Source organism: Salmo salar, chromosome ssa21 (assembly GCF_905237065.1).
Source record: "Salmo salar chromosome ssa21, Ssal_v3.1, whole genome shotgun sequence".
Lineage (NCBI taxonomy): Eukaryota > Metazoa > Chordata > Actinopteri > Salmoniformes > Salmonidae > Salmo > Salmo salar.
Window position 1 is genome coordinate 5,518,512 of NC_059462.1, and position 13,486 is coordinate 5,531,997.

Sequence of the window (13,486 nt, forward strand, 5' to 3'; positions counted from 1 at the left end):
TGCTTGAAGTCAGAGGATCTGGTACATAATTCACTATTAATGTGACGATAATAATGTCTGTTTGATATGTTGTTTAGCCTCTTGTATGATTAGGCATATAAGTCACTCAATATATGAGAATCTAATAAAGGACTAAGAAGTAGAATGATAAATGTTACCATTCTATGGCCCAAAATCCCTCACAGAACAATAAATACATATTGTTTTGATTAATCTTGAAATGAGTTGTTAAAGTATCTTAAAACTTCAGTACAAATATTTATAACTTTATTGATAGTTTACTTGTACATTCATATTTTGTGAATCAAAAGGAAAAAAATACAAACTGTATAGTGAATCATGTTTAGGCATGCTTGCATATGAAATGATAATACTTGTGGTGGGTACAACAACTTCCATGGAGCTTAATCAAATTCAATCATCCCTGAAATGTTTGTAAACGCTGACACGCTACATTTTAGGCAAACAATGCACAACAGCCACGCATCTCCCGTTGCAAATGTAACATTTAAAAAACATATAAAAATAAATGCAAAGCCATGTCAAAATGTACACTTGTATTTCAACTATTTTTTAATTGTATAAACTTTCAGACAAAAATAATAAATAAAAGCACCCATATGTTTAATTTAAAATGGAGACATTTCTAAACAACTGTAAATGATGGTTTGAGAACAGAGAAAGTGTTGGTAAAACATTGTTTGAGGTAGACCTTACTAGGATCTGTTTCTCAATGACACAAAACATTTCCAAAACAATATCCTTTGAATTTGCAAATGTTTCAAATATAATACTTGCTAGTTAGCATTATTTATTTAGGTTGTTAAACCATGAACATGCAAATAAATGCAAGTTTAACATGTATAGGCCTAAAGAAAACTAAACTGTCTCTACAACACTGCCATGGTTTTATTGTTCCTATAACATAAATTGTAACATTTGTTAGAATCTTTGGTGGAATTTGACATAATTCTTTGTCCCATGTTAATACAATAGATTATGATAAATTATTTCAGATCCTAGTTTCAATTATTAATTTCAGCATCAAACCCAGGTGCTCATGTCTACCTCAACAAGTTATTATAGTTTCCTGATGTGTACAAAACTATGTTTGAAAACCATTGCATTTCTGGGGTTATGGCACATGATTGAGGATGAGTTCGCAACATAACATAATATACAATGCTTTAGAAAAAACGGGTCTGTTTGGCAAAGAAATTCAACACACGGATTTATCAGTGCCTGAAACAAATCACTGCAAATCATTTGTTTATCTCTAACAATTAACTGCTTTTTTTCTCTCTTTTTTTTCTTCATATTTACAGTATTGCACTTAAACTGCGCACAATTGCATTTCAGTTTAACTGATGCTTCCTTCATATTTTCAAAATTACAAAAAATTGCAGTTATACCCTTTATCCTTCTAAACGTTTTGTGAACGTCTTTTTTCGATGACATGATAAAACCCAAATCGGTTCCTTTTCCCACCCTCATTTAGTAAAGTAGTATCTGCTTGTAGTGCTGTTTGTAAACTCCCACATACAAGACCTGAAGTGCAAAGAATATCTTCACTTCTATTCCCAAGAAACATCACAATAAACAGAAAGAAAGAAAGCTAGAGAGAGAGAACAATGTGAGGAGAACAACAAAAAAAACGTATTTTGGACTCATTCCCAGCAAAACACATTTACACTTTCCATCCTCCAAAAGCAGAAAAGTAAGGGATTAGATTATCCCATTCCTGTCAGTCCACAGTTTAAAGGAAATCAAACCCCAATGACCTTCGACTTTGTGGATGAGAGTATATATAGTGGGAAGTTTGAATGGCAGTGATACAACAGAGTTGGGGTGTTAGGTCTGATACAACATGGCCAGGCTCCGTGATAAGTCTGCAGTCGTCCAATAGAACTCATGCACTGGGCAGCGGCAGGAAACAACACAGTGGTTACACAGAGAACATGGCCATTTCTTTTCTCTTTTTTTCTTAATTTTTTTCTTTGTCTTTTTTGTGTGTAAAGTTTAGAGCAGGTCCGATGCCTCGTGGTGTCAGTGTCTTTTCCCAAACACACAATAGTCTGTAAAGTCAACGTGACGGCATCGGCATCAGTGAGGCTCTAGTATTTGGCCCTGCTTGCCTGCTTTGCCAGTTTGCTTTGTTCTAAAGTCTCCCGGTCTGGCCTGGCCCGGCCCTGGCCCTCGGCTCAGACAGACATCCACATGTGTTTGTACGGTCCTGGACTTGTGATGTGTGCCTGGAGTGGACTGAGCCACTGGCCCCGCAGAAGTCCTGCCTGTTGGGCGAAAAGTAAAAGGTGATTTCATTGGTATTTAATTACCGTTCTCTCTACAAATGGGTGTTTTGGCAGCTGGTTTTGTGACAATTTTCTTGCTCCCCTCCTTCTTTCTCCTCCTCTTCTTCCTCCACTCATCCTCTCCCCATCTCCCTCTCCCTCTGTGTCTCTCTTTTTCTCTCTCTCTGTCTCTCTCTTTCATTCTCCCTCTCAGTGTTTTTTTTTTTAAATGTTGTTTTGTTTAAGCTGTAAGTGTCAGACCCGATCACAGGGCTCAGTCTTGTATGAGAAGCAGGTGATTATGAGGGCGTGGGGCGAGCGGAGGGGAAGCCCGGTGGGGTCAGAGACCCAGTGCCTCGGCATGTTTTCTTGCCTTGAGTCGGAGGTCAGCGATGCTAGAGTTCTTGCTGTTGCTCTTGGCAGCCGCTGCCACGGCCGCCGCTGCAGAGGCTGAGTCCGCGAGAGAGGCGATTGGTAGTCCAAAGGGCGGGGGCGGGAACATCAGGTAGGGTGCATGCGCCGCCAGGTGAGGGTGCAGGTGATGGTGGGAGTGAGCCACGCCCTCCAACTGGAGCTGGGCCTGGACCTGCCGGACAACCAAAAACAATCCCTGGGTTAGTGAGACCCTCCCAGCCTCTCAGGCTGTGTGTGTGTGTGTGTGTGTGTGTGTGTGTGTGTGTGTGTGTGTGTGTGTGTGTGTGTGTGTGTGTGTGTGTGTGTGTGTGTGTGTGTGTGTGTGTGTGTGTGTGTGTGTGTGTGTGTGTGTGTGTGTGTGTGTGTGTGCGCGTGCGTTGTGTGTGCATGCATGTGTGAGAGAAGAGCCAAGGGTTTAGGTTTCACAGTTTGACACTATTTAATTCCCCTTCAAGTTCTATCCCCTCAAAGCTGTTGCTTACTCTGTGTTTTCTCAGAAAAATGTTAGGAACTGCACTCTGAGCCTTTCCCCTTTTTTCATGTCAGCTATTCTTAAAGTTAATGAATCATACATAACTTCACAGACACCACGTCCAGTTTAACAGCCTAGAAATCAAAGTCTTTCTAAGACCCTGAACAGATTTGTTTCATTCACAGTGAGATCTCCTTCATACCCTTGGAAATATGCAACGTCTTGTTATCCTGATTACGGATTCAATTGCATAAATAAATATAAATTCACGCAAAAAATATTAACGTATTTAGAGTTATAAATATTTATCCAGACATATTCCTGAGCAAAGGGAAAGTGAAAGTCATAAGGACCATAGAGTATCAGTTTGCACATTCTTGGCAATTATTTTATGAGGAGTAGGTGAAAATTAGAAATCCCTGTACTTCAGAAGGAGAGCTACGTTGCCTCTTGCCATTTCTCATGCGTTTCAAACGCCACAAGAAGCAAGGAGAGAAGTGAAGAGCCTCGTGCTTTCTCATCCAACCCAAATAAAACTTCATTTAAGCAACGCATGGTAAATGTTTTAAGAGAGAGCTAAATGTTTCAACCAATTTAAAATGTGACGCTATTTCGACATAGCCAATAACATGGAAAATGACCGAAATTAAAGTTGTTTAACTGCGAGAGAGAATTAAAATAAACCGCAAAATATGCTTTCTTGGATGCTATTTCATTACGTATTGCTGACCAGTATTTGTACTTGCTCTGCATTGCATTGACACGAGCCACAGACACAAGCCATTGCATAAATGACCAGTAGGCCTTCCTCCATATTTTCTTTCCCAACAACTGTCACTGTTACCAAACACTCAAAAAATAGGCATGATTCCAGATAGACGGAGACTGACTTTCATAATAACAGCTAACACTCAAACAAAGAGCCTTGTTCCAAATGTATGAATGCAGACTGTCAGTGAAACACAGAAGGGAACCCCTCTTTGAGAGGGAATCTCTCAGCGTGTTGTTGTTAAGTTTGCTGGGAGGATCAGTGAAATGGAACAGGGCATGAGCTGCTACAGGCGCTACCCAGTCCCCAGCACAACAGCTGCTCAATATATGTGTGTGTTTCTGTGTGTGTGCAATTGTGAATGCATGTGCATTTGTGCGAACATGTGTACGTGCGTATACATGCAGGGGTACATGTGTGCGTGCGTATACATGCAGGGGTACATGTGTGCTTGCATAAGTGTGTCACAGCCTGCCCTGTGCTTGTCTGTCTCAGGCCCGTAGAGGTAGTGCTCTTCTCTCAGTATGCAGGCCTCATGCCTCCCTCCCTGCCAATGCAGCTCACCACCAATATCCATCAGAGCCTTCTCCAGTCGGTGCTTTCATCATCTCTTTTATGTGCTTGCGTTGCGCAAGTGTTGGCTTAATTAGGCCCAAGCTTTTCACAGGGGTGAACAGACAACTCAACGGCCAGGCCGCAAAAACAGACCTCACCAGATCAAATGTCTCTCCAACAAACACAAACACACACACACACATCCCGCTCTTAACGCACCCCAAAGGTGAAAGGTGTTCCAGGGTTGAGTTGACTCTCACACACAGCCCTCCAGCTCCATAGAGTTCTCATTCACAACAGCCGTTGTAAACTACACATTCGGACGATAGGTGTCTTTTTTAGTATAATAAGGGCATATGCACCTCTCTCCAATATCTCTCACAGATTCGGAGATGATTGTGAAGTGTGGTTGCTTATATTTCAGGGGTTAATATCAGCTATACCTTCTAAGAGACTAAAATAAAAGTAGGGTGCATTTTTATGACTGCATCAAACCTTTCAACCATGCTAACACATATAGAAACTACGGCTTGTTGTCAGTTAACCTCCTTAAGAGTCTGTTGACGCACCCATGCATCAATCTAAGTAACATAATTTAAAAAATCCTCATCAAAATCCGTCACTTTAAGATAGAGATATCTGGTTTTTGCATGTGCTGCGTCTCAATCCACCACATCCGCTTATGTCGCCCTTCCGCATCTGCGGTGATAGGTGGCTGAGCTACAGCGGTGTTTGTCAGACCATGACACATCCTAAATGTCTGTAGCAGAAAGAGGAGACTCTCACGAACACGATGGTGTTCTCCGTTTTGCTCTACAACCCCCACAAGTGTCATGGGACTCATCAGAAGGTCACCAGTGCCAGTTTTTAAAAAATGAATGGAAGTATGGAGGCAGTTTTGTGCCAACAAAACAGGGGGTTAAATATGTGTCTAAAAAAAACACAAACATTTCCTGAGTTTTCTTATATCTCCACCTCCAAACCTTATTCTTTATGATTTATTTTTTACTGTCTTTTTTGCCATTTATGAATGTGTTATTCAATGTGTTTCTATGGGCTATAGTAGTAAAGAACAAATTCAATATTTTTTCAAAACAAAAATATACATTTGTTTTTATATACCTAAAGGGGTCCTAAAATTCAAAATGACCTTCTTAAATCAATTCCATATGTTAGTTTAATAGAATCCCCCCCAATGGCTCAGACTTTCAGAGGTTAATTGATGTTGAATATTAACTTTTACTTGTGCACAATCACTCACTTGCATGCCTGCATTTCATCAGTAAATATTTCACATAGGATTCATGTCATGAAAAAGAGAAAACAACATACCTGTTGAAAAGGCATCCGTAGCGCTCCCATGTTGACATATGGCGCTACTCTGCAGGCATCCAGATGACTGGCAATTCCCAGAGTGACACCTGGAAAGTATGAAGAGGTGTCTGTCAGACAGTGAGACAGTTAAGTTTGAGTATAAGGCTGATATGGTTGGTCAAAGGTTACAAGATGACATTTTACATTTTGCATGTGATTAATCAAACATAATACAGTACATGCACATGAAGGTTGATTAACTTTACAGGCTAGAGCATAGGCCTACATAATTATTGTAAGAAATGTGTGATGTAACGTACTAGCAAACAATTTAGTAAACATTTGCAAGTGTAAAATGACAAGTATAATAATCATCACAACATTAATCATAAAAAATACAAGTAGATGGATAATAAATAGAAGTTACCTTTATGCATCTGGTTTTCTTGTTTTCGACATTTCGCTCTTCTGTTTTGAAACCAAACCTGGAAACCACAATTTTAAACACTGAATGAGGGTATTGTAGAATATTCATGTTGGGGAAGCAACTCTGAAAATATATTTTACCAAGCTACCAATTACTTCATACTGGAAGAAGTTAAGCTACACTAAGAAAAATATAGTTGAATTAACTAAAGTTACTTTGGAAAAGTAGTTCACCACATCCAAACTTCTTTGGGAAAGTCATCATATGTAAATCTGAAATGTTATAGATTACAAATTGCAAAAACAGAACACATATGGGTCATATGTTACCATAATGTGTAACTTAGCCTATTAAACACAAACACAATGTTTTAAGTGAAAATGAGGCAGGTCTGATGCCGAAAAAGAAAGGAAACTATTGCCTACCTCACCCATATTTTATTGCATTTTTTTTCAACAACAAAAAGTAGTGTAGTTCTAGTAGCCTAGTAAGTTATACCGTGACATTGGAGCGTTGAACTCGTAACCGAAAGGTTGCAAGATCGAATCCCCGAGCTGACAATGTAAAAATCTGTCTTTCTGCCCCTGAACAAGGTAGTTAACCCACTGTTCCTAGGCCGTCATTAAAAATAAGAATTTGTTCTGACCTGCCTAGTTAAATAAAGGTCAAATAAACACGACAAAAACGTTAACTACTGAAAACGCTACCTTGATTTGAAGTTAGTTCAACTACCACCAAGCTACTGTAAAATGCAGTTAATGTACTCCCCAACACCGAGAATGTCGATGATGACATTACTGCTCACAAAAGTAGCCAATAAACCTATACTGTTTTAATCATGAATTACAACTGAAATAATTGCCTACACTATTATAGATCATATAAGATCGAATATATTATCTATAATAGTCTAAAATAATATACAGCATATCGTCACAAAATGTATAGCTTAACAATATTTACGTAGGCCTATGTGCTTAAAAAACGGGGCCAAAAAGGTCCCTTTACTCCGTCTAATCTACTAGGCCCTTTTGCTCTCCAGGTTACGGAAGCAGCATAGCCTATTATTAATTATCATCAACCTAATTTCCCTCCACGAATCCATTATCTCCTCTCCCCTCCGACCCCAGTAATGATTATAATTTACAGTAGCCGAATTAGCGCCTAGAGAACCACAAAGGGCACCTTAATTACTCAAGGTGCTGCAGCCATTTTAACGCGTGTGGATTGGACTGTAATAATACGTTTGTCGATAAAGTATGCATTATTGACATAGCATGTCCACAGATGATTTGCCCCAACTCTCCCTCCATCACATAGCCTATTGGAAACAAATGTTTGTTTAATGTCGTTTTTAGAAGATCATTATTTAGGATTAGGCTATTATTGGCCTATTATTACCCTGTTTCCTATTATTATTGTTATTATTATTAAGCCTATATGGCTATATCATTATTCGTATAGCCTACTGCTAAATGTATTATTTAATTGTTTTAGATTATATCACGAGGTGTATTTAATTACTTTACTTTTTAATCACTGATGTTGTTGTCTCTTAAAGGTCTGTACTGACACAAAATAAAATCAAAACATATATATATATATGTATGTATGTAATATATATATATATATATATATATATATATATATATATATATATATATATATATATATTACGTGCCAGAATGCTAAGTAAAGTGAACTACACTGGTTGCGACAGTTATTTCTTCATTAAGGACCACTCAATGATGCGCTATACAAACGCCCTAATCTCGTTTCCTTTAGATTTTTATTAGAGACAGTGAATAATGACATTTAATTTAGCTCTGTACCAGAAACCCAGATATATTAGTCGTAATAGAATTACTGCACGCTCCTCACCAAGCTCTCATAACTTTCAATTAGATTCCTCAGCTGCGCGCGACGTGGGGCTTCTGTTCCGACGCCTAAGTGCAGGTTAATACCCTTCTATCTACCACATGCCTTACAATTTACTTATGATAGATTTGAGGGTTTCAAATCGAAAAACGGTCGGCTGCGACATGGATTTTAATGGTGTGTGATTTTAACCCTCACGGCCCATTTCAGTCTATATGCATTATTGTTGTAAATATTGGGTAAATATTTCTCCCATTGCGTTTTAACAGGTAAATGCTTTCTTCCTGTCTTAACACAATTTGATTTTGTCCATGTTTAAAATGACTTTTTTTTCATGTCACGCTTGCAAGCTGTCACACGGTGCAGACTTCTAATATTAGGCTACTTAGTACCCCGATTAGATCTCGGAACATGAGGTGTGCCACCGACTGAGTTCCAGCAGAATTGAATTATTTCTAATCCATTTTTATGGGAACAATATATCAAGCCAATGGCACATATTACATAGACAACGCGGGGGGAAATGAGGTGACTGACATACGACGGTGTCCCCTGAAGCACTCGTACAATCTCTTCATTAATTTTTATGATGTGGTAAGATCTTTCCGAAGCGCATAAGCAATTTTTCTTCTACAATAATCTGCCAGGAGTGAGGAGACGGGTTCAAATTCATCCAATGTCACTTGAGCAACTATGATGTGGCAAAGGCTATAGGCGTCATTTTATTTGTTGAAAAGCAACAGTATTTTGATCATGTAAAAAAATTGACCAATGTTATCATGATATACATTTCTTTGATAATGGATAGTGTTACATTGCAAAAACAATAATTAAAAAATCAACAGTAACCAGTAGGCTTGCAGTATTATTAGTATTATTATTAGCAGCAGCAGCAGCAGTAGTAGTAGTAGTAGTAGTAGTAGTAGTGGTAGTAGTAGAATTGTTCTTGCACTATTATTGCACTTGATACCTAAAGTTAATTTAAAAAATATTGTCAAACAAATCTCACCGAGGTCGTGAGGTCAATCTGTGTAATATCGATCCAATAAATAAACTCGTGTGGCTTTCACCATGTCGACAGAGTCATATTTGCGCAGTTTGTTGCATCTAATATTTCATGATACGTTTGTCTCATTGCATCATAAAAACAGCTCACTCAACACGTTCTCTGGAGTGTGTAACATCTCGGTATAACTGAGCCTTGACAACAGGCAGGGCGGACCAAAATAATGGTAGGCCTACATAGCTCATGAAGATTAAACAGAACCAGTGATGTTTTATCAAACGGGTGAATAAATGATATTCAAACGTAAGCCTCAACGCTATCTCATTTTGACGGTACTGTTTTAAATCATCCCTGAATAGTTTTTTTTTTTTTTTACACGTGCACATAATAGAAGAGATAAATGCCAAAGCGTGCACCTAAACGTGTTTAAACGTGTTTTTCTAAAGACGCTATTCCACGACGATTCTACCCCAAACCTGACACGTTAACAATTTGATTTATTTCTAAATATTTCCTTTTGGCAATAGGACACCATCATTTGTTTTAGTAAATGTAGGCTATCTAAAAAGTATAAATGTGTATAGCCACATAGTTTTAAAGGCACCTCATCAATACGGTCTGTAGGTTATTTCCTTGCAAGTGTTGACTCTATAGCCTTCTGAAAAGTGTTTCATTTGTGAGCATACATCATTACTAATCTAGGCCTTACATGCATTTTATCCATGTTATTCCGCACCACGAATTTCAGTCATCTTCTTGCGTCACCCACTATGACTCCAGCCTCTGTCACTGGATGTCTCAATCTGGCAACCTCTCACACGTTGTTTTCAAAACAATCCTTGATGCTTTCAGCTTAAAAACTCAACCTATTTAAACCCATATTTTGTTTATAAAATAAAATAAAATAAAAAAGAATGCATCTAAGAGACAGCCCTATCTAGAGTTTTGCCCAAAACCTTTAGGGTTATGCTTTTCACTTTCAGTTGATGGAGACGGGGAGTTACCTGCACTCTCGCCTCTGACAGTCCCAGCCTCTGGCTCAGCTCTTCCCGCATGAAGGCGTCGGGGTAGTGCGTCTCGTCGAACAGGCGCTCCAGCTCGTTGAGCTGCTCCAGGGTAAAGTTTGTCCTGCTCCGCCGCTGCTTCAGCTTGCTCTGTGCGTCCTCGTCCTCCGACTTTACGTCCTCCTTCTTCTCTTTGCACTCATATATCCCTGCGTGAATACACACAACGTTTTCAAAATACACTACATCTCTACATCAAACACAAAAAACTCTCAAACACCTGCAACTACAGCTTGGCTTTACACACACACACACACACACACACACACACACACACACACACACACACACACACACACACACACACACACACACACACACACACACACACACACACACACACACACACACACACACACACGGCCGTGTATATAGTGTAGCTTATATTCATTTAGCGGAATACATAGTATGTGTTATGCTAGCCAGCCAGAGACGGTAAACAAAACATGATAAACAGGTTCGATCTCTATTGGTGAAAATACAGGCCTGCAAACTTACAAAACCACATGCCGGTCATTGCACTGTGGGTTTACTATAATGACAGTTATTCACACACATACATATTGATATATTCGACCATAAAATCCTGTCATAATTTGGCCTTATAATTTCCTTAGTGGTATTTGCCTACAGTCTGCACATGGATCCTTCATTGGAAGAAATGACCTTCTGAAAACGCCACAATTTCCACTGGACAATCTGAAACTGCACGGTGATAGCAAACAATTGTAGTTTATTAATGTGACTTTTATTTTGGAACACTATACGTGTTATATATTGTTAATTGTTTTATCAAATACAGTAAATTGTAAAACCTTTAGATATAAAATAGTAAGCCTATATCAAGTTATTTATCGTGTTATTTCAATGGTTGGTATAATAAGCCTATCATACAGCAAAATATCTCCACGGTAGTTGATCGTTACAAACTTATAAATAGCTTAAATATTTCACAAGGTTAACGTGTTGCGTAAAATACAGTTATTTTCAGATAGGATTATATAATGTGTTTAAGATTCTCCTAACATTATTACCGGGGCTAAAGTCTTGATACATCATTATTACTATCATCTAACAATTGTTTTCCATCGTCATTAGACGGACCTATTGTGTGCTATACAACAACGTAAACGTCTTAACACTGCTATTACAGTGCAAGAGCATACATCCAACTTCGAGGTGCACGGGTTCATTTTGTGTATGATTTTTTTTCTTCTTCTGTTATGTCACGAAAATGCGAGCAAGAAACACTTCACACAGTCAAAATAATTTATGGTCCAATTAACGAGAGTTTAAAAAACAAAGTATAAGCTACTGTATGCTGACGGGCAGAATGCAAGTACCACTCCTATTAATTGTACAGTGGAAACATAGAATTCGGCCTATCATTATGCATATCATCGCCATCGATACGATATTATGCAACGATATGATGTGTTAATAAATACAGTGATCAACTTCATTAGCTTCATTAGTTTGGACCACTGCTTTTCACTGCAAAACACATGCCAGTGGGCCTATTATAGAGAACAGTTTTTTCGAAGAATCTGCACACACGTGAACTTACGATAAAAAAAAAATTAACAGTAACTGCAATAATTTAAATGTTTTCGTTATAGTTTTGACGTTGTAAATGTTTTGGCCACCACATATTTTTGTACTTTTACAATCGGTGCACCGAAAGTAATCGTGAAAACCAAGGGCTTGGTTCGTGTAAAAATGCAATGCATCTAGGACATTCACGCTACACCACTCGAACGGGTGGATAGAAACGTACCTTCCGTGGCCCGTGAAACGTTAAACTCCTTCAGTTTTTCTTTCTCTAGCTCTACGTGCTCCTTGAATAGATGTACTGGACAGTGGTTGCTGCCTTCCGTTATGTCCTGTAGACTTGTCTCCGAGTTCCCCAGCTCCCTAGCCCGCGCCAAGCCACTCTCCAAAACTTCCCTGTACGTGATACTCTCCTTACTGCTCTCCTTGGTTTTCTGGTCGAAAGATTTCGAGACGAACGCCGTAAGTTCTTCCATGGCCGTTCAGTGGTCCTGAGCACGGAGCCCCACTTTAAAATGACCTATTTAACGTTAGTTGTCAGCTCTTTGCGCGCTCGGTCGTAAAAAGAAGCGATATTGGGGGTGGAGAAGAGGTGAGATCACTCCTGCTGTTATGACTGTGTTTTTGAGAGCACACTATTTATACACCGCCACCTCAGCCCAGCCCCCACCTCTGCGTCTTGGGCAATTATGGGCTGCTCGACTTATCTGAATTCAACTTTCAGCAGCTTTTCCAGAAATCAATGCTTCGACGGAGGCAGTTAATTGAATTAGGGGTCATTAAAATGCCTACAGTACCTTATGGTGAAATGAGTGGGAAATCTGTAGGCTATTAATTAATTCGGCGATAATTTCATTAACGTGATTATGAGATATGAATACAGAGTGGCTGGGTTTGCTCCTCCTGGTGTTGCTATTTGTTTGAGTTGACAACTAAGAATTTAATGCACATAGGTGGTCTAACAACATAATCCGATAGAAACAACTCGCCCTACATTGATCAAATATTACATTTTAGTGTTGTTTTTTAAAAAGTGGAAAACATTTGCAATAGGCTAGTGATGATGTAGCCTGTCAGATAATGTCAATAAGTACAATTAGGCTACTCATGTCATTTCTCGAGAGGGAGAATTAGCTTAACTAAGTATGAAGCCTAATTATTTTTGTTTTGCAGGTGTGAATCATGTGACAATACTTGGAAAGAGGCCACAGTCCACACATTTTCTGAGATTGTAAATTACTTTGAAATATTGCAAATAAATCGAATGCCAATTATTATAAATATAATTTCCTTAATAATAATCTAATGATAAGTGACCAATACCGGTTTATGACGTTTTTATCTCATAAAATAGTGAGTAAATATTCACGATTAAATGCGTCTATTATTCGTTTTTTTGTATGCATAAAAATATGATAGAAAGTAGACTAACATTACACCATCAATGTACGCTATAATATAGGGGTATATACTGCTAATCCAATAGAACAAATCTCAGTGAATGTGACAAGTAGGCCTACAGTTTTTGTTCATAATTCATATCATTCAAACACCTCTGGGAGTGCTGTAAATGTTAAACTGGACTTATCATAAAATAAAATACATTGATAATCAATACAATTAGGCTGCAAGTGGTGGAAAATGTTCGCTGATTTATATCTAGGATTTTCATGGAAATACATGTAGGCTATAATAGCTGAACATTATCTAAAACGCATGCATCGGTCCAGCTCAGAAACACAAAA

General features: G+C 38.5%; 1 protein-coding gene across 3 annotated transcripts; it reads right to left on the reverse strand.

Annotated features, from left to right (window-relative positions):
* Positions 1-250: 250 nt before the first annotated feature.
* On the reverse strand, positions 251-12,347 carry LOC106581652 (shox homeobox). Of its 3 annotated transcripts, none has more exons than XM_014163827.2 (6): positions 11,968-12,347; positions 10,131-10,339; positions 6,243-6,300; positions 5,834-5,922; positions 2,665-2,877; positions 251-2,291 (listed from the first exon to the last, which is right to left on the reverse strand). In XM_014163827.2, the coding sequence occupies exons 1-6, from the start codon at positions 12,215-12,217 to the stop codon at positions 2,202-2,204; spliced, it is 909 nt and encodes a 302-aa protein (XP_014019302.1). In that variant the 5' UTR covers positions 12,218-12,347; the 3' UTR covers positions 251-2,201. The 3 variants fall into 3 exon arrangements, with proteins under 3 accessions (XP_014019302.1, XP_014019301.1, XP_045560564.1); XM_014163826.2 differs by having other exon boundaries at positions 5,834-5,943; XM_045704608.1 differs by having other exon boundaries at positions 251-2,877; positions 5,834-5,943.
* Between the last annotated feature and the right edge of the window lie 1,139 nt (positions 12,348-13,486).

What these genes read in the sequence shown, in the direction of transcription:
- LOC106581652 (XM_014163826.2), bottom strand. Translation starts at nt 12,217, where the DNA reads ATGGAAGAACTTACGGCGTTCGTCTCGAAATCTTTCGACCAGAAAACC. An exon ending in CGTTTCACGGGCCACGGAAG is followed by an intron (nt 10,340 to 11,967) that starts GTACGTTTCTAT and finishes GTATTCACGCAG; the next exon opens with GGATATATGAGTGCAAAGAG. An exon ending in TACGGATGCCTTTTCAACAG is followed by an intron (nt 2,878 to 5,833) that starts GTATGTTGTTTT and finishes GTTGTCCGGCAG; the next exon opens with GTCCAGGCCCAGCTCCAGTT.